Source organism: Muntiacus reevesi, chromosome 3 (genome assembly GCF_963930625.1).
Source record: "Muntiacus reevesi chromosome 3, mMunRee1.1, whole genome shotgun sequence".
Lineage (NCBI taxonomy): Eukaryota > Metazoa > Chordata > Mammalia > Artiodactyla > Cervidae > Muntiacus > Muntiacus reevesi.
The window spans coordinates 136,582,201-136,604,430 of record NC_089251.1 but is presented as its reverse complement, the minus strand read 5'-3'; the positions used below and the strand labels follow the sequence as shown (position 1 = coordinate 136,604,430).

General features: G+C 36.8%; 1 protein-coding gene across 2 annotated transcripts in view; it reads right to left on the bottom strand.

Annotated features, from left to right (window-relative positions):
• Positions 1-22,230, bottom strand: part of ERBB4 (erb-b2 receptor tyrosine kinase 4) — a 1,213,162-nt gene that overhangs the window by 314,489 nt on the left and 876,443 nt on the right. For both annotated transcript variants that reach the window (XM_065930645.1, XM_065930646.1), the window contains exons 6-7: positions 6,935-7,053; positions 3,905-4,046 (exon numbers count right to left, since the gene is read on the bottom strand). In XM_065930645.1, coding sequence (XP_065786717.1) covers positions 3,905-4,046; positions 6,935-7,053 — 261 coding nt within the window. The remainder of the gene's footprint in view (positions 1-3,904; positions 4,047-6,934; positions 7,054-22,230) is intronic.

Here is a 22,230-nt window from a genome sequence, read left to right as displayed (position 1 = left end):
AACTCCTTATGTAAACATATCAACCTGAAATAGCATCCATGAGTATCTACATTCAAATCCAAGGGCAGGGTGTGTTAACAACACTTGCTACTTGCTTGGCTACTGCTCCACATCCTGAATTGCCCCCCAAGATCAGTGAATTTCTTTTATAGTCTTAGGAAACTGCATGACATCTAGCTTGCATTTTTCAATAGTTCCACTTCATTTCATGCCATGATACAAGCTTGAAATCTAAAATTACTTCAAGTTACATGAAGCACAAGTGAAGCTGAAGTTAAACTGCCTTGGATGAAGGGAGTGTACTTTATATCACAGGAGGAAATGTTTAAAGTATGTTCATCTTTCAATGGAGAGCCATAGAAATTGTCCCATAGCTTCATATGAAGAAAAAAAGATGAAATTTGAAAGGGCAGAACTTTAGGAAAGTGAAAGTGTTAGTTGCTCAGTCATGTCCAGCTCTTAGGGATCCCATGATTTTAGGAAATGTCTACTAAATAAACCAAGAATGTTTAATTATTTGCCATGGTAAAATGTTTAGAAGTCTGGTGGTCTGGACTATGCCAAACACTCCCTTCCAAAAACAAGGACAAATTATTGCATCTAGAGCCTTCTGTAATAAACGGAAAACCCAATACCTGCCAGGCTAATTTTGGGTTTTGAAGGCAGCATCCTTCCATGTTTGGAAATACTGCTTCTGGCAGTATTCAGTAGTCTAGAAGGCTTCTGACCTTGAAGGGACCCAGAGCAGGAAAGGCGTATAGTGCAAGTCTAGGTTGGAGTGTAAGCAATCCTGCTACTTGGATCACAAAACCCACAAAACCCATGCATAGTTTAATATTAGAATATTATAAAATATTCTAATATATTAATATTCTAATATACTTATTCTATAATATTAGAAGCATGTATGGTGGGAAAATATGCCATGTGAAGTTATGGCAAGTTTCAACTGGAAAATCATATCAGAGACCTGTAGGAATTATACCCCATTTAATAAAATAACTCCTGACATGCTTCTGGGTCGTGTTAGAGATGGACTACCTAAACATGGGTAATTGATTGATCATGTAGTCCGAATTGCCCATCACAAACAAAGTTTTGTTAAAAACCATGTCATCAAATTTTGATTGGGGCCAATGGCAACCCATTGTAAGATGGAAGCAGTGCATTTGGAATTGATATGAGCTGGGACACTCATACAGTAAACTGCATAAGTAGGTGTTCCAAACCCCTACATTATCCACTGACCTGGCACCTTTCACTAAGTTTATATCTATGGCTACATGGGGAACCAAAGGAGGGAAGGTATGACAAGAGGACAGAGGGGTACAAAAACTAATCTTGGGATGTAGGTGCAGGCAACTGAAAATGCATGGCACCTGCCCTGCAGCCTCAGTCAGCAGTGGACTGGAAAGAGTGGCAAGTAAAAATCCTACCAGGGGGCATAGTTCTGAGTAGTGCAAAGGATCCTTTACTTTGTATAGAATGAATACAAGTTTAGAATAAATATGACCTGGTGGCTCAGATGGTAAAGAATCTGACTGCAATGCAAGAGTCCAAGGTCTGATTCCTGGGTCTGGAAGATCCCCCGAAAAAGGGAATAGCTAGTATTCTTGCCTATAGAATTCCACAGACAGAGGAGCCCGGTGGGCTATAGTCCATGGGGTTGCAAGAGTCAGACACAACTGAATAGCTAACACAACAGCAACAACGTGAGCAGTGGCTTGTTCAGAGAGAGGAAATGCTAGAAGATCTGGAATTGTAATTGAAAGCAGACTGGGGTAGAGGGATATATTTGAATCCATGGGAGTGGGCATAAAGTGTGATGATCTGTGTATTCTAAGTTAATATCCACTAGAGAGCATCTGTCACAGAAGAGACACCTTGCTAAGACTGTATCACAGCCTGATCTCACTTCCTTTCCTTCTCTCATGGGTCCTGATCCTGAGAACATTCGTTAACAACCAAAATCTCTGTCCAATGGGAACCCAAACTGTAACAGATGTAACCATCCTTTCTGCAAGGTCTTTAGGAACACCTCTTATTTTAAAAGTCCACATTTTTGTAGCAGCTTATGTCAAGTGAAATAAATAAAGAGGATTATAAGTATCTTCATAAAAAGTTCAGGTTTTGAAGTCAAATAAGTTTCAGAAAATATTTATTGTTTAGTTTTTGAATTTCAAAATTCTGGATTAGGAATTGTAGACCAGTATTTAGAAGCTAAATATCTTAGTTTCCCAAGATAGCTACAGTTTAGCATAGGCAATGTACCTCAAAGTTTTGAACTTTACATAGATAAATAAAGAAGTGCTTTAAATTAGTGTGTAATTGGATAGACCTAAACTAATCCATGAAAGAAAGTTTATGAGTTACTAAAACTATGGTAACTGGGAATGTCATTTCAAAAAGCAGTCCTTAGATTTTGACCTCTTGTTGTAATTTAGGAGTTGAGAGACTTCAGAGCCACTATAAAGGATATAGTCTAAGAAGGAGGACATTTGCCTAAGAAAAGAAAAAAATTTGTCATCTAGCCTCATTCTATGATAGATACTCTTAAGACCTGTAGTTTGCAAGATAGAAGATAGTAAATATAGGGTAACTTTTAGATGAGAAATTATCAGATCAAAACCATGAGTTTGGTTATAAAATTATTTAACATACAAATGCATATATATGTTTATGCATATATATGTATATTTATTCTTTTAATCAATATGAAATAATAATAATGGCTGGAATCATTGTTGCTTTCAAAGACTTGTTTTTATATACTATTTCTATGAAATTTATTCCCTATCACTTTGATATTTATAATATTTTTGGGAAAGAGAGAGGGTATATTTGATTATCCACATTTTAAAGAGGAGAAAAGAGAAAATTAAGTGGTGGTGGTGGATTAGTTGCTAAGATGTGTCTGACTCTTGCGACCCCATGGACTGTAGCCTGCCAGGCTTCTCTATCCATGGGATTCCAGGAAAGAACAATGGAGTGGGTTGCCATTTCTTTCTCCAGAGGATCTTCCCAACCCAGGGATAGAACCCGGGTCTCCTGCATTGCAGCCAGATTCTTTACTGAGTTACAAGGGAAGTCTAGAAAATTAAGTAGTTCATTAAAAAAATCTCAAAATGAATAAGTGGCCAGAGCTACAATCAAAGCCATTCTAATCGCATGTCTCTTATACTTTCTACTCCATCATATGCACAAATCAAAAAAAAAAAAATATCTATGTGATGTAGAATGTAAAGTCTCTTAATTTAGTATATGGACAAATGAGGTGGCTTTTTCAGCCATCAAAAAAGTAAAACATCAAAGAAATGTCTTAGTGGTCTCTCCAAGTATAGAAAATGACTTGAACAGATATCAAGATATATACTATTGTTCATTAAAACTGAGCTGGTCATTTTGAATCCCCAGGATGAGTTTTCAATTTGGTAAAGATTCCTTAACATGCCCTTTATATCCATGGCTATTGTTTTAAGATTAGATCTGATGTCAAAACTATTTTATATATTCTATTACAAATAAATAATAAGGTCACTTTAGGTGAAAATTCACTGTTATTAGAAGAAGACCTTGCTCATTACATAGTTAGCTGCTACTTAATCGTTTTTCTGAGGAACAGCATCATGTGCAAAAATATTGACATATAGTGAAAATAATGAGTTTAGAAGTCAATGAATGACAATGTGCTCTAACCTCAAACATGCTACTCATTTGCTGAGATTATGAACCAATCACTTCAATTTTTTGAATTTTAATTCCTTTTGTGTGAAATAATAATAATATCCATGCCAAAGTAATTCATGATATGTCACAAGTTTCAAATTATGAAAAGTTTCCATGAAATTCCTTTGTTTTAAAACAATGAGTTAATTAATTTGGCTATTCTTATTTTGTTACTTACGTGGGCACTTCTTGACACAAAATGCTCCATAGGTGTATTTTGCATTGAAGTTATGCTCCAGTTGAAAGGTAGTGGGATTGTAGACAAAAGTTTGTGGACACTGAGTGACACACGCTCCGCTGTCATTGAAATTCATGCAGGCCTGCAACACAGCGAAAATTAATTTCATTTTTGAAACAACCTTCATAATATTTGTTAAAGGGACACTGTTACAACAGTTGTGTGATAAGGTGTATTAATTGCTTAGCATATATCAATTTCATAAAAAACTGGAAACTCTGACAACTTTTTATTCATCAGGATTTATTAAGTTAATGTTTGTTTTGTATTTCTTAATTTAAAAAAATTTTTTCCAGCATCACCAAATATACCTTCTATAGTTACTAATGTTCATATTTCTTGGTATCTCTCCATCAATTTCTAAACTGGGAATTGATTTAAATTATTAAAGTTAGATTATAGTGAAAATTTATTATTCAAAGGGTTTATGCTGAGTTTTAGAGTCTGACAGTGAAAACTAAATATCCAGTTGTATAGGCTAGCATTTCCTTAAAGCTGGTACTTGACAAATTTGGTGACTCAAGTAACCCTGTAAGTCTGTTCATCACCACTGTATAGTGAGATAGCTTTGTGATGGTCATTCAAACTGGACTTAAAAGAAAAGTCTCTGTCAGATGACTAGCCAAGTGTAAATGTAGTGGGGTGAGATGCCAAAACGTAAGGAAGTAGCTATACTTAGTCCATAATTGAATAATATGATACCTTTTTCCTATACGGTCATACCTTTCCTAAAAGTCAAGTTCAAATAAATTTGTTTCTGCTGATTTATATATTTTTCCTGAGACTTCTATTTGTTAATATGTTCAAATGCATTTGAAAACAATTAAAAACAATTGTACCACCCAGGAGTTAGGTATTTGATATAAAAAAGCATATGTAAGTAGATAAAAAGTACATATATAACTATATAAAACATGTGTTTAGCAAAAGAGGAGATGGACTAATTCTCTTAATTAAACAATTTAAACCTGCATAGGAATACTTTAGGCTTTGGAAGGCAAGCTAATGTGAACTCAAGCTATATTTTACATATCATCATAAATTAGTTGTATGTTTATTAATCAGGACTAATTTATTCTGTTTCCTCAAAACATTTTCTTAATCAATTATTGTTTTGGCAAGCACTTTATCACAAACATGACAATTCCCTGATGATGGTCTACAAGATGCATAATCAGAACAAGACTCACTGATGATACATTATTCACTAAGATGACACTTTCCAGGAAGAATCTATTAAAAACCAATCTAGAAAACTCAGTAAGCTTTAATTTATGGCTATAAAACTTCATGTGTCCTCATAATTGCTTTACTAATATATTTTATACAGTGTTGTACACAGATTGCTTGGCAACAAAGGGACATAAGCCAGAGAGATCAAACAAGTTTACCTTCCAGATAGCATACAACACAATAACTTACACCAAGACCTTGGGCTGGCATTCCTGAACATTCTCTACCAAATGCCAAAGTGGAATCAGTGGACCATTCCATAAAAGCAATGAAATGAGAATTCTGAAGCTCACTCAGCACTCTACTTATCATGATAAGGGAACCATGAAAAAAAATTCAGTGAAAAACTTCTAAATGAAAGTTAAGAGCTATTGTTCATTTTTATTGTGAGTACTGTTTTGGAATTGCTAACACAACCCCTGTCCAGCATCTTTCAGATCAAGGTTACATCCCATGTCTGGTGAGAGGTAAGGGAAAAGGTCTCAGTTCAAGATCTGCTGAGCATCTTTTGTACATTTCTAATATATCCCTCTCCTTCCTTCTTCCTCCCTACTCATTTCTATAATACATGCTTTTGTCTCGCTATAAAATTAGGACAGACAAATTAAGATTTTTGTGACATTAAGAGGAGTAAGAAATTACTGTGTTTCTATATCATGAGAGGCATAATCTATGGTTTGCTTGTCCAGAATTAAGTGCCGATTTGAAAAAAAAAAATATCCTCAGTTCTAAACACATCTGTGTTTTCTCTGGATATTTGATGTGGAGGAACAAAATATATTCCTGTGTGCATTTTAGCAATAAAAATTGTTGACTATTTTATGATTTTTGTCTTAAAATGAAACTAATGCTCTATGTGTATGAAACAGCATTAACTGTAACTCAGAACTGCCTGTATGTATTCAATGGAATAGAAAGAACTTTATCAGGGATATCAAAAAGCAATTAAAAAGTGGCCCTGACAAGCTGTAAATGTTAATTTTGAGGATGTAAAAGTGTCCTCTTCTAAAATAAAAATTACATAGATTAGCATATAAATTGCTTTAAGCATGCATTTGTAAATCTTATAAATTTTGAATAATATTAGCTTGTAAACAATATAAACTATAAGACAGTTGAATTCATAAATGTATCTGCTTTAATCTTGAATTTATATTTGAGAGATAAAATGCAAGTGCCCCCACTCAGAAGACTCAACTCAGTGATGCAACAACATACACAGGTAATCACGGTAAATTTTGGAAGGATACTGTTAGTTTTTTAAAAGATATTCAACATGTTCTCCTTCAGGTTGTCTAATTAAGTCTCGCTTGTAATACAAACTATATCAGAAAGGCATAATACATTTATTCTAGGACAGAACAATCCTAGTTAATCAATAGCCACCCAGTAAGAGAATGACTTTCAGGAAATCACAGCATCTTTCTTCACCCTAAAATAGTAACATCTGATCTTATCGTGCGTGCATGCCACGTCGCTTCAGTCATGTCTGACTCTGTGATGGTAGCCTTCCAGGTTCCTCTGTCCATGGGGATTCTCCAGGCAAGAAAACTGGAGAGAGTTGCCATGCCCTCCTCCAGGGGATCTTCCCCGCCCAGGGACTGAACCCGCATCTCACATCCCCTGCATTGGCAAGTGGGTTCTTTACCACAAGCGATGTTAAAGACTTGATGGACCTGAGTCAGACTAGGAGGGAAGGGAGGATCAGAAAGTGAAAGGGAGAGCTGCCAGACTCACAAAGCAGTCGGTGTCCTTTGGTCCCGAACAGCCGCCGGCACACTCCCGGTGACAGCAGTCACTCACGTAGGGTCCATAGCATCTGCCATCACACTGTTCTGCACACACAGTCCTTGTCACTGCAGAAGACAGAGACAGCGCTTCATCAAAGTCAGCCGCCAAGAGAAACTTCAGGTGATCTGGAGTAGCTGAGAAAAGCTGAGCCCTGGAGTAAGTAACAATTTGCTCAACCATCATTGACTCAGCTCAGCAAACATTTACTGCGTGAAGTCTGCAATTGATCAAAATTACTATACAAAATCCTTCAAAATTAATACATGAATTTGTTTTTAGATTCATTCGTTTTCAAGCAAATACAGTGCTTTACAAAAACCACACAATTTAGCAAGGAAAAAAAAAAATCAAATTTAGAAAAATTGAATGAGAGGCATTCTGGCAGGTTGCTAAAAATGGAGTTGGCAGCAAAGTCTATTTACAATGTGCACTGTGAAGGCCTACAGCAGAAAGTGTCCCCAGAATGAGTCCATGATTTTTGGTAGCCAATGCAAAAAATGAAAACATAAACTTTTACATGATTAACATTATACCTTATATCATTCCTATCAGACAGATAGATGATGGGTGATAAATGGATAAGTGACAGACAAATAGGTAGGTAGGTAGGTAGATAGATAAATAGATAGACAGACAAAGATAGGTAGATAACACCTCTGTAGTAGCACAAACGTTTCTGTTCCTGAGATTTAAGTGAAATTTCTACCAAAATTTCTCAAAAAGAGGGACTTACAAAGGATAGAGAAACATTCTGGAAGAAACAGGAAGGAGGGAGGAAGACATATACAAAGTAAACACAACAAAACCTTCCCTTAGTTTTTCTTATAACATTCTTCAATCCTAGTTGACAGCATTATGCTGTCAAGGTTTACTTTAGTAAATCAAGCTATATATGCTGGGTAACAAAATTATAGCATTAAGGGACACATTTTTGCTTATCACACTTATTCCAAAGAGATATTTTAAAAGTATACAGAGAAATGAGTTATACAACATATGTGTAACTCATCGTTTCTTGGTTCTGTATTTCTTCAGCTGTATTTCTTCACACCTCTCTGAGTTTTTCAAAGCTTCCTTCACCGTTAGTACAGCAAGACATGGTTCCTTAAACTTTAGTGCTCCTCAGAGCTGGTCTTCATATGGATTAAGAGCTCATATACTTGAATATAATCATTCATCCTCTATTTTGCATACTATCTCTAGGTAGATGACATTAGATTCAGATCTGAAATCTCTATCAAGATGCAACTTGCATTTCTCATTGTCTGCAAAACTTCCTATTTATATGTACACAATGGAATTCATCCTTTCCCCACCTCCACCATAGAGTGTCTCTCTCTTGTTTGTTCCCTTATCTCAATTTCTGATAACATCATCCATCCAACACGTCAGCTAAAATTTTGGACATGTATTCTATTTCTCCTTTTCCTCTACCCTCACTTTTCACACCTAATAAAATTCCCAAGTGCTACCAACAGATGTTCTTTGTTACTCTCCCTCCTCTCTACACCAACTTCATTCTGAGATTTACCTCTAAATATTGCATAGCCTTCTAAAAGGTCTCTCAGGTCACAAATAACCCTGTATGCCATAAAAAAGTAATGTCTTGAAAATATAAGCTGTTGCACATAAATCAGTGTCGGTCCTTTCTCTGTATGAACCTTACTTTCCAACTCTGCATTAGAGCTGTAAACCCTTAGCAAGGGATAAAAGTCCTCCATCAATTGACCACTATTTCTATTTCTACTGGCACCTCTTACTATTCTCAATATGATCTTCACATCCAAACACACAGAAATACCACTTGTGATCCTCAGTTCCTTTCATGGTATGAATTCACTGCCTTGTCACAGAATATTCCTTCATGACAAAAAAAAAAAACCAAAAAACCTGTCTTCTCTGTCTAGCAAATACTCATCCATATGTCAACTTAATGTTCTGTTTTTGATCTGAAACCTTTTCAGACACAACTCCACACTGAGTTAATCTGATGTACATGCTTCTGAACAACCAAGCAGATGAAGCTATGAGCTCTGAGGGTCTAGGATCATTCAAACTCAAACTCAAATTCTGTTCTTGTGATATGACACATTATCTCACCACTCTGTATTTCACTTCACCATTTTTAATATGGGATTAGTATGAGTTCCTACGTAATGGACTTAAAGACACAAATAGAGATATAGGTATAATGCCTAATATGACTCCTATTAATAGTGCTCAACAACCATTAGATATCATTATTGCACTTATTGTAACATATTGTATTTATTTTTTCATGTCTGCTCCCCCAGTAAACTATTACAGCATTTTATTGAAGTATATCATCTTATTCATGTTTACATCGCTGGTATTTTGTTTGGCAGTTAATAGACACTAAATAAGTATTTCCTCCAAGTAACAAATGTCATATAATGTCAACTCAGAAATATCTGTTTATTGAGTGCATAATGCACTTATTAGAGGAAAAGGAAATATATTGACAGTTAAATGGGTAGGGCACTAAAAATGTAAACAGACAAATGTTAAAATACTAAGAAACAGAGTATATAAAAATTAAGATACCTTAGAATTATTGTTCGTATCTATTATTAGACTTAAAGATGCCTTATATTCTACCATTGATTATTTTATGATTCCATAGATTCACTTGGGTCTTTTTCAATTGTGCATAATGATTATATTCATAAACTACATACTTTTTATATTTTTCCATTTGACATTATTATATTCCTCCCTATGTAGTAAACAAATACCAAATAAAGTTTAAACTAAAACAGTACTTTAACTCATCCTCTCTCCTGTTTTTATTTTGTAAAAACAGTCATGTGATATTTCTTGTAAGTTTAAAGATTTTGAAATAGAACAAAATTTCAGATCTCATATATGAGAGCATATTTCATATTTGCAATTTAGATAATTATTTTGAAGTAAGTAATTTCTTCTGTAAATATTCTGGTATAAAATACTACAAAATAAGTCAATTTGACCTGCCTCTAAACCTTCAAGTCTTTGTTCTAATCTCACCTTCTCAATGAAGTCTATCCTTACTTAATACATATCTAAATCCTTTCCAAACCACTGTTGTCTTTCGGACTTTTCTCCTTCTCTATCTTCCTGTCCTCTTCTTTCCTTCCCCTTCTTTCCCCTTGTATCTCTGTTATAGCATCTATCACCATCTAATATATTTTACAACTCATTTATTACATTCTTTGTTTTATGGCATATTCCAGTGTTAGAACTGTACCTGACATCCATGTAAATTTTATTTGTATTTATAAACACATTATACATAAACATACATATTGCTGTTGTTCACTCAGTCATGTCTGACTCTGCAACCCCATAGACTACAGTATGCCAGGCTTCCCTGTCCTTCACTATCTCCTGGAGTTTGTTCAAAGTCATGTCCATTGAGTCGGTGATGCCATTCAACCATCTCATTCTCTATTGTCCCCTTCTCCTCCTGCCTTCAATCTTTCCCAGCATCAGAATCTTTACTAATGAGTTGGCTCTTTGCATTAGGTGGCCAAAGTATTGGAGCTTCAGTTTTAGCATCAGTCCTTCCAATGAATAATAAGGTTCCCTTTTGACTGGTTTAATTTCCTTGCAGTCCATAGGATTTGACTCAGATGGTAAAAAATCTGCCTGAAGTGCAGGAGACCCAGGTTCAATCTCTAGTTTGGGAAAATCACCTGGAGAAGGGAATGGAAACCCACTCCAGTATCCCTGCTTGTAGAAATCTGGGGACAGAGGAGCCTGGCGGGCTGCAGTCCTTGGGGTCACAAAGAGTCAGACACGACTGAGCAACTAACAGAACACAATTAGTTTACATATATATTACATATACATTATATATATGAAATATATTCAATGAATTTTATCTACTCATTAATGTTAATATTCATACATTGTGCTTAATCTTCCTATTTTTAACCAATTGTTACATTTATTTAGATGTCCTAATTAGTAATTAATATCATATAAAGGAAACACTTTAATAGACATTTTGGGAAAGAACAGATTCAAATATAATTTCTCTCTTTCAGATTCAACAAGGCTCTTTCAATGTATTGTTGTGTTAGTCGCTCAGTTGTGTCCGACTCTTTGTGACCCCATGGACTGCAGCCTGCCAGGTTCTCCTGTCCATGGAATTCTCCAGGTAATACTGGAGTGGTTGCCATTCCCTTCTTGAGGGGACCTTCCCAAGCTAAGGATCAAACCTAGGTCTCCTGCACTGGAGCAGGATTCTTCACCATCTGAGTCACATCTCTTGTACTTTAGTGTATTAAGAGTTGCTAGCTGAAATGGCAGACTCATGCTAAGTGATCATATTACTAGACATGAAATCAGTGTTATCACAGGACAGTCTACTAATTTGCTTTTGGTTGACAGGCATTGCTTAGCTGGAAAATAGCATGACGTGAAACAGCAATCATATTCTATAAATCATGCTGTATTTTAATACTAGGCACATATGTCTACATGTTAATTTCCATTTTTTACTCTAAGGTGCTTTAAGCTAACTATACAAAATATTTCCATTTCTCTTCATTTATATACTTTGGTCTTTTCTACTAAATTAGGAAATTAATGCAGATAACATTTAAACAAATAACCATAATTGTATTTAGTCATGTCCGACTCTGTGTGACCTCATAGACGGCAGCACACCAGGCTCCTCTGTCCCTGCGAGTCTCCAGGCAAGAATACTGGAGTGGGTTGCCATTTCCTTCTCCAATGCATGCATGCATGCTAAGTCGCTTCAGTCACGTCTGACTCTGTGCGACCCCACGAACAGCAGCCCACCAGGCTCCTCTGTCCACAGAATTCTCTAGGCAAGAATATTGGAGTGGGTTGCCATTTCCTTCTCCATTTTAATCGTTATTTAATAAATGCTGATGTTAATAATTTATCTCATTATTATACTATTTAAATATAAAAATCATACATTATAAAAAGAATGAACACAGTACAACCTTGATTGTTGCTGTTTTTCAGTAGCTAAGTCATGTCTGACTCTTTGGAACCCCATAGATTGCAGCACGTCAGGCCCTTTTGTCCTCCATTATCTCCCAGAGTTTGCTCAAATTCATGTTCATTGAGTGGGTAGGTGATTCCATCTAATCATCTCATCCTGTCTAGCCTCTTCTCTTTTGCCTTCAGCCTTTCCCTTCAGCGGGGTCTTTTCCAAAGAGTTGGCTCCTCACATTATGTGAACAAAGTACTAGAGCTTCAGCTTCAGCATCAGTACTTCAAATGAATATTAGGGATGATTTCCTTTAGAATGGACTGATTTGATGTCCTTTCAGTCCATGGGGGTCTCAAGAGTCTTTTCCAGCACCACAATTCAAAAGAATCAATTTTTGTGCTCAGTCTTGTTAATGGTAGAACTCATATCCATACAAAACTACTGCAAAAACTCAATTCCAGAAAAATAAATGACCCAATAAAAAAATGGGCCAAAGAACTAAACAGACATTTCTCCAAAGAAGACATACAGATGGCTAACAAATACATGAAAAGATGCTCAACATCACTCATCATCAGAGAAACGCAAATCAAAACCACAATGAGGTACCATTACACGCCAGTCAGGATGGCTGCTATCCAAAAGTCTACAAGCAATAAATGCTGGAGAGGGTGTGGAGAAAAGGGAACCCTCTTACACTGTTGGTGGGAATGCAAACTAGTACAGCCACTATGGAAAACAGTGTGGAGATTTCTTAAAAAACTGGAAATAGAAATGCCATATGACCCAGCAATACCACTTCTGGGCATACACACTGAGGAATCCAGATCTGAAAGAGACACGTGCACCCCAATGTTCATCGCAGCACTGTTTATAATAGCCAGGACATGGAAGCAACCCAGATGCCCATCAGCAGATGAATGGATAAGGAAGCTGTGGTACATATACACCATGGAATATTACTCAGCCGTTAAAAAGAATTCATTTGAATCAGTTCTAATGAGATGGATGAAACTGGAGCCCATTATACAGAGTGAAGTAAGCCAGAAAGATAAAGAACATTACAGTATACTAACACATATATACGGAATTTAGATAGATGGTAGCGATAACCCTATATGCAAAACAGAAAAAGAGACACAGAAGTACAGAACAGACTTTTGAACTCTGGGGGAGAACGTGAGGGTGGGATGTTTTGAAAGAACAGCATGTATATTATCTATGGTAAAACAGACCACCAGCCCAGGTGGGATGCATGAGTCAAGTGCTCGGGCCTGGTGCACTGGGAGGACCCTGAGGAGTCGGGTGGAGAGGGAGGTGGGAGGGGGGATCGGGATGGGGAATACGTGTAACTCTATGGCTGATTCATGTCAATGTATGACAAAACCCACTGAAATGTTATGAAGTGATTGGCCTCCAACTAATAAAATAATATTTAAAAAAAAAAAAAAACACAACTTTGAATGTATGGCCCTTTGTCAGCAAAGCGATGTCTCTGCTCTTAAATATGCTGGCTAGATTTGTCATAACTTTCCTTCCAGTGAGCAAGTGTCTTTTAATTTCATGGCTGCAGTCACCACCTGCAGTGATTTTGGAGCCCAAGAAAATAAAATCTGTCACTGTTCCTACTTTTTCCCCTCCTATTTGCCATGAAGTGATGGCACAGATGCCATGATCTTAGTTTTTTTAATGTTGAGTTTCAAGCCAACTTTTTCCACTCTCCTCTTTCAGTTTCATCAAGAGGCTCTTTAGTTCCTCTTGCTTTCTGCCATGAGGGTGGTGTCATCTGCATATCTGAGGTTATTGATATTTCTCCCCCCAATCTTGATACCAGCTTATGCTTCATCCAGTCTGGCATTTCACACGATGTACTCTGCATACAAGTTAAATAAGCAGGGTGACAATATATAGCCTTGACATACTCCTTTCCCAATTTGAAACCAGTCTGTTGTTCCATGTCATGTTCTAACTGTTGTTTCTTGACCTGCATACAGGTTTATCAGGAGATAGGTAAGGTGGTCTGGTATTCCCATCTCTTTAAGAATTTTCCACAGTTTGTGTGACTCACAGAGTCAAAGGCTTTCAGTTCAGTTCAGATCAGTCGCGTCTGACTCTTTGCAACCCCATGAATCGCAGCACACCAGACCTCCCTGTCCATCACCAACTCCCAGAGTTTACTCAAACTCATGTCCATTGAGTCAGGGATGCCATCCAGCCATCTCATCCTCTGTCATCCCCTTCTCCTCCTGCCCCCAACCTCTCCCAGCATCAAGGTCTTTTCCAGTGAGTCAACTCTTCGCATGAGGTGGCCAAAGTATTGGAGTTTCAGCTTCAGCATCAGTCCTTCCAATGAACACCCAGGACTGATCTCCTTTAGGATGGACTGGTTGGATCTCCTTGCAGTCCAAGGGACTCTCAAGAGTCTTCTCCAACACCATACTTCAAAAGCATCAATTTTTCGGCTCTCAGCTTTCTTCACAGTCCAACTCTCATATCCATACATGACCACTGGAAAAACCATAGCCTTGACTAGATGGACCTTTGTTGGCAAAGTAATGTCTCTGCTTTTTAATATGCTGTCTAGGTTGGTCATAACTTTCCTTCCAGGCAGTAAGCGTCTTTTAATTTCATGGCTGCAGTTACCATCTGCAGTGATTCTGGAGCCCCAAAAAATAAAGTCTGACACTGTTTCCGCTGTATCCCTATCTATTTCCCATGAAGTGATGGAACCAGATGCTCAAGTGTAGTCAATGAAGCAGAAGTAAATGTTTTTCTGGACCTACCTTGCTTTCTCCATGATCCACTGGATGTTGGCCATTTGACCTCCGGTTCTTCCACCTCTTTGAAACCCAGCATGCACATCCAGAAGTTCTCGATTCACATATTGCTGAAGTCTAGCTTGAAGGATTTTGAGTGTAACCTTGCTAGCAGGTGAGATGAGTGCAATTGTACTGTATTTTGAACATTCTTTGTTATTGTGCCTCTTTGGGATTGGAATGAAAACTGACCTTTTCCAGTCCTGTGGCCACTGCTCTACAACCTTATGTTCAGTAATGATTACTATAATGTGGAACTGCTAAAACATGCATTTAAATTAGTCAATCATATCAACTTAAATTTTTTCAAAATAGCAATTTCTCCCACAGAGTGGCTGCCTATCTCATATTTTCTCAGGATATTTTGATCTTAGAGATGCCACTTCATTTCAGGAACATGCAAAGAAACATTCTTCTAAGTCATTATTTTTTTTTAAAAATTGGCTTAAATTTTTAGAAGTTAATTCTGGGATTTGATTCAAAAACAGTCTATAATTGACATTTTAAAGGTAAGATGCATTTAACACCAAAAAAAGCATTATTTGATGACAGTTTTCACATGCCTGGAGTTCAGTAAGCATGAAATGTATTTAAAAAGCTTTGCTTGACAGATATAATAAACAAAAGAAGACAGCAATAAGCTTAATCTATAAACAATGTTGAGACACTATTAAGAACCATTTCTTCACATTGTTATGTTTTGCTTTCAGAAAGAAAACTTTCCCTTTGTACAATCTATTTAATGGCACTTGCTGATTAATAAGCATTACTTAATATGAATTAAACACATCAAACTATACTCATATTTCATTTTGATGGAAACACAAAACAAAAAACACATCCTGAAATCAATGAGATAATTCACTTAGCCTCCATGGTAATATTAACTTATAATTGCTTTGGTTATATTAATTTCCATCCTAGCTTGACTATTATTTCATTAGATTCCCCCCCCCCCCCCCCCGCCGTATTTAGTATCTTTTCTAAATTGCTTCATTGGGTGCATTACTATACTTGGGTTGAATTTTAACTAGTTTATTCTTTCATGGTACATCAGTATCTGTGATTATTTAATATAAAAGATAAAACCGATGAAATTAAAATGCTTATTAGGGTCAGTAAAACTGAAATTGGGAATAGGGATCAATTCAAAATATCCATGAGAATCAAATGGGTAAAGTTTAAGAGTCAAGCACCCTGCAGTAGTAAGGGAACATTACTGAGAGAATATCTATCATCTCAAAAAAATAAATAAATAAACTATTTATAAATAGCTTTATTACATCAGCATTTCAGTAATAACAATGAGGACTTAATTACTTCTTTAAATATAATAATAACTATACTTAAAGTTGCTCTCTTAGAACAAATTAATCTTATTTGGAGAAATTTGGCAATTTGTTAATCAAATATTTACTTCTTATGAGTTACTAAAAAGATAATGAGCATTCATAAGTGGTACAATCAGAGCACTAATTTCACAGTAACAAAGTAAAATGATCTCTGTCCCAAGTTTTTACAGCTTTCCCTTTTCACTTCCTCTATCCTTTCCTCCTTCAACATCTCCTCCATCTTCTCACCTTGATTGCCTTCTTCCTCTCTTCACTTCCTCTATCAAGTGGCTCTGAAGAAGGCTTTATATAAGGTCACTGAAAAGGGTCTTTCAAGCTTCAATATGGGGACTCTTGCATCAGTGATTTTCATCTAGTCGACAATCAGTGGGGCCCAAGACTGTCCATTCCAATAAGATCTCAGGTTATGTCACAGCTTAATAGTCCACAGACCTCATTGGAATAGCAGGATATACAGTACTTAGAAAAATGCCTGAGAATCACCTAATTCCTATTAAATCAACATTCCCCGCTATGTTCTAGGATTTGATACTTTTAATAAGCTTCCCAGGGGATTTCAAATATGTAGTCTAGAGCTGAAAACCATTATTCTATCCAGTGAAAATGGGATAACTCTATGTCACTTCCACCATTTGACTGATTATTCCTTGTCTGAAATTTAATCACACTGACCTTACCTTTGATCTTCTATCAGTGTTGTTAAGCCCTCTACCCCTAATTGGGAGATTAAGCAAACATAATTGACGTGGAAACTGGTAGGAAGAGTAGGGAAGAAAAAGACCTAAATGGGGAAAAGGAATATTGTGTGCCTAATTCTGAAGGCAAAATATTCAGATAAATAAGAGAGAGAAAACTCTTCCTTTCTCCCAACCAGCAGCTGTCTACATGACAAGTATCCTGGGTAGCCCCCAATTACATTTTTAAGCACATTTTAAAGTATGCTTATTTTATTTTTATTTCACTTTATTCAAATTAGCACTCAATGATCTTCACCTCTATGCTGCCTTTATTATTTCTGTCTATTGATCAAATTTCGACAAACTGTGTCCATGAAACACACTGTGTCCATTAAATAGACGTTGGATAATTTTAGTGCTAGGCTGTTTTTGGTTACAGACTTGGAGGTTTAAATAAGAAAAATGTTCAGGGTAATGCAGAGGTGATTTGGGTTGAATGTGAAGAAGAATTTATTGACTATTAGAGTGATAAAAACACTGTAATGAGACTCTGAATGGGCTTCCTGAGTCTTTGTCAGTATTTAAGAGAAAACTCTTTTGAATGCTTCAGACCTCCACTTAATTAAAGACAGCAGACTTGATGAAATGCTCTCTAGAGGTACCTTCTAGTTGGATTGTAATCCAATATTTATTGTATTGTAATTCAATATTTATTCCTATGAATGGTGAAATTGTGCCCCCACCACCAAGATGAACACTTTGGGTTATATAACATGCTTCTCAGTTCAGTTCAGTTGCGACCCCGTGGACTGCAGCATGCAAGGCCTCCCTGTCTATCAACAACTCTCAGAGTTTACTCAAACTCATGTCCATTGAGTTGGTGATGTCATCCAACCATCTCATCCTCTGTCGTCTCCTTATCCTCCTGGCTTCAATCTTTCTCAGCATCAGGGTCTTTTCAAATGAGTCAGCTCTTCACATCAGGTGGCCAAAGTAAAAAGCTTCAATTATCAGAATAGACCTTAAATGAAGCAAATAAAGCTCAAAGACCATCCAAGAATACACATTATTTCTAGAGCATAATGAAATGTGTAGAAAATCCAGTTTAATGAAACTAACACTAAACTAAACACCACTATTAATTTTCCCATGGGAGAATAATTAGACACATCAGTGCGACCAGTGCCTGGTAGACTGTAAGAATCACATAAAGGCATTTAAAGTAAAAATGTCTGGTCCTCTTTCTATTTTCTGATTCAATAAGTTTAGGAGAGGGGTCAGGAAATTCATTTTTTAAAAAAATTGGGACCCCCAAGGTTTTCAGCAGTTCCCTTTATCATAAATCAACATTTCCAAACCTCTGGAAATACTCATAAAATGCCCTCTTACTATTACTATTACTTTCCAGGAAGGGTAAAGTACTTATTTGTATGGGAGGGCAGAGATGGAGGCAGGTCTTAAACTGGACTCCTGCTTCCTGTCTCACACTAGATCATAGAATAATTGAAAATAATTGCTGTCACACAGGGTCAGCCCTCAGGACACATAAAGATTATATCCTAATCAGAACAGGGAAGGAATTTTGAATTTTAATAATTTGTTACTTATTTTAACCAATAGCATAAGCCTATGTTCTTTGAAAAAGGCTCTTGGAGAAGATGACTAATTTTTAAAAATAATTGAACCTAGCAAGGTAGAATTATAAAAACAAACATGGGTTTTCTAAACTGCCACAATAATATCCAATTTTCACATCAGAAAAAAAATGCAACATATTTTATTCCTAATTAGAAGGCAATGGCACCCCACTCCAGTACTCTTGCCTGGAAAATCACATGAACAGAGGAGCCTGATAGGCTGCAGTCCATGGGGTCGCTAAGAGTCGGACGCGACTGAGCAAATTCACTTTCATTTTTCACTTTCATGCATTTGAGAAGGAAATGGCAACCCACTACAATGTTCTTGCCTGGAAAATCCTAGGGACGGGGGAGCCTGGTGGGCTGCCATCTATGGGGTTGCACGGAGTCGGACACGACTGAAGCGACTTAGCAGCAGCAGCAGTCTGATTTTAACCATTTCAAAGGAACAGACTAATCATACCATTAGGTATACATGCCTACAGGTATTGTAATAGTTTTATTCTATATGCTGTAGCTGCTATACTTCATGTGCCAATAGCTGCTACACTTCATGTGCCAATACCTACCAACCCCTTACTGACATTTAGAGTCAGTAAAACATGCCTAGATTTGGCAGCTTCTAATCAAATTTGACCCTTGTCCCAAATATATCCCTGGTGACCCATGGGCTATGACAAGATAATATTGTTAGTTAGGACTATTGTCAAATAGGAAGGGAATCATGTCTAATTCATTCTTCATCACCAGCTGCTTTATTCATTTATTTAATGAAGTTTTATTCAATCTATTTTTAAAAGACATGCTTAAGTGATTCATTAAGGGACCTTAGAGTTGATTTTAAACTACACTCTCAGCCACTAGGGAAATTCTTCCTTATTAATAGGTTGTTGACACCAGCAAAGTTTACAAGTCAGGATTCAAAAATAGAAAAACAATATTGCCTATTATATGAACTATAAAAAGTATTCTTGAGAGGGAGTATGAGTTTTTGCATAGTATTTCCAGGAAAAAAATACATATATTTATAAATACACATAAAATGTATGTATTTCAAGATAACAAGGGAAGTGTATGAGTCAGCCTAATGAAAACATGAATAGTATTTAAAATATATATTTTTATAAAAATAAATTACTTTTTTAAAAAAGAAAGATGTTATAACCACAAATATTAAAAAGATGAAAAGAAAATTTATGGCTACACCTTACAATATACAAATAAATGACATAGTGAAAATAAAGTGACAAAAAATGGAGTGATCATATTATGGACATGTTACAAACAAAAAAAAAAAATTTGAGGAAAACTTGACATTCAGCTTTTCCAAATCAGTTCGAATTACAGCAGACCAAACATCTCTATATTCAGACTTCATGAACACACACACACACACAAAACACACACATGAACAATCCCTTTGTTTATCCTACTTCTTTATCCAAAATATCAGCAGACAGGAATAAAGATAATCTCTCCCAACCAGTATATATCTGGATGAGTTTCCTTCCAAAATTGGCACACACACAAAAAACCAATTATGTGATGAAAATAATCACAAAATATTAAAACATAAAAGACAGACCCTCATTAGGAAAGCAATGAATAAATATTTGCTGAATTAATGAATTATATTAGTCTAAAATTCTCATTTTAGGAGGAAACTGAAATCCAAATAAACTGACTTCCTTATGGACAAGTCCAAAATATGTCCATATGTCTCTAAGAGGTATCACTGTCTCATCAGGGTTTTCCAGTCAATATCTAGTTTCTTAATAGCACAACAGAGCCCACATCTAATAAATTATTAATATTCAATTTGGAAATTAAAATACCAAATGATGCTCAGTTGTAAGGTGAAATACTACATTTAATAGCACCAGAAAACTGGAAATTAGCCATCTTCAGATAAATCAATGCACTGCTTTCTTATGTTTTTTTTTTTTAATCCAAATCCAAACCCATTCATGTTGTTTCTGTCCCCGATGAAAAGATGCTCTTTTCCTGTTTTAGACAGTTCTTAATTGGGCTTCCCAGGTGGCACTAGTGGTAATGAACCCACTTGCCAAGACATGGGTTCGATCTCTGGGTCAGGAAGATCCCCTGGAGGAGGGCATAGCAACCCACTCCAGTCTCCTTGCCTGGAGAACCCCATGGGCAGAGAAGCCTGTAGAGCAACAATCCATAGGGTTACAAAGAGTCGGACACAACTGAAGCAGCTGATCACGCGTGAGCCCTGTTATCCAGTACATTAATGATCAAGTTCAAATTCTTGCATCGTGTTGTTCTGTGCTGTCACTTTAGTCATGACCGACTCTGTGACCCCATGGACTGCAGCCCACCAGGCTCCTCTGTCCATGGGATTCTCCAGGCAAGAATACTGGAGTGGGTTGCCATGCCTTTCTCCAGGGGATCTCTCCCGCCCAAGGATCAAACCTGTGTCTCATACAGTCTCCTACATTGGCAGTCAGGTTCTCTGCCACCAGTGCCACCTGGGAAGCCCAAAGTGAGAATGTTAGTCACTCAGTCATGCCCGACTCTTTGCGACTTCTTGGACTGTAGCCCACCAGGCTCCTCTGACCCATGGAATTCTCCAGGCAAGAATATTGGAGTGGGTGGCCATTCCCTTCTCCAGGGAATCTTCCCCATCCAGGAATTTAACCCAGGTCTCCTGCATTTCAGGCAGATTTTTTTTTTTTTTTTTTTTTTTACCATCTGAACCACCAGGAAGCCTTTTGCATTGTAAATTATTTTTATTCTCTCAGCTATAATCAGCTTCATTTTTTATTGGCTGGTTTTTCATGCCCAATATTTGAGACTCTCATATTTAAAATAAATTTTAAGAATAATCCTCCTTGTATCTCATGCTCTTCATGACCCTCAGAGAACCAAGCAAGTTGATTATAACATTTTTCTGATGTACCTCAAAATATCTATCTCCAGCCATTTTTCACAATATCTCTAAACATCTCACCTTAGTTTCCAATTAGTAACTGATTATTTACTAGGCATTTCTACTTGGATGAATAAGAAATCTCTATGACTCATAAAGGACATAGCTAAGCTTTCATTTCCATCCTCAGTCCAGCTGCAGTACTAACTTCTGCCTACATGCTTGATCTCAGTGACTACTGCCATCATTGATTTAACTGATTCAACTTCTAACTTGGAATCCAATCTCAAATTTTTCCTCTTCTCTCTCTCACAGCCAAATTGATTGGTTACCAGGCCTCATTATGAACTCAAGTGTCTATTTCTTTTTTTTTTTTTTTAATTTATTTTTTTATTTTTCAGTGGGTTTTGTCATACATTGATATGAATCAGCCATAGAGCTACACGAATTCCCCATCCCGGTCTCCCATCCCACCTCCCTCTCCACCCGATTCCTCTGGATCCCCCCAGCCCAACGGGCCCGAGCACTTGACTCAAGCCTCCCACCTGGACTGGTGGTCTGTTTCACCACAGATAATATACATACTGTTCTTTCGAAACATCCCACCCTCCCCTTCTCCCACAGAGTTCAAAAGTCTGTTCCGTACTTCTGCGTCTCTTCTTCTGCCCTGCATATAGGGCCATCGTTACCATCTTTCTAAATTCCGCATATATGCGTTAGTATACTGTAATGTTCTTTATCTTTCTGGCTCACCTCACTCTGTATAATGGGCTCCAGTTTCATCCATCTCATTAGAACTGATTCAAATGAATTCTTTTTAATGGCTGAGTAATATTCCATGGTGTATATGTACCACAGCTTCCTTATCCATTCGTCTGCTGATGGGCATCTAGGT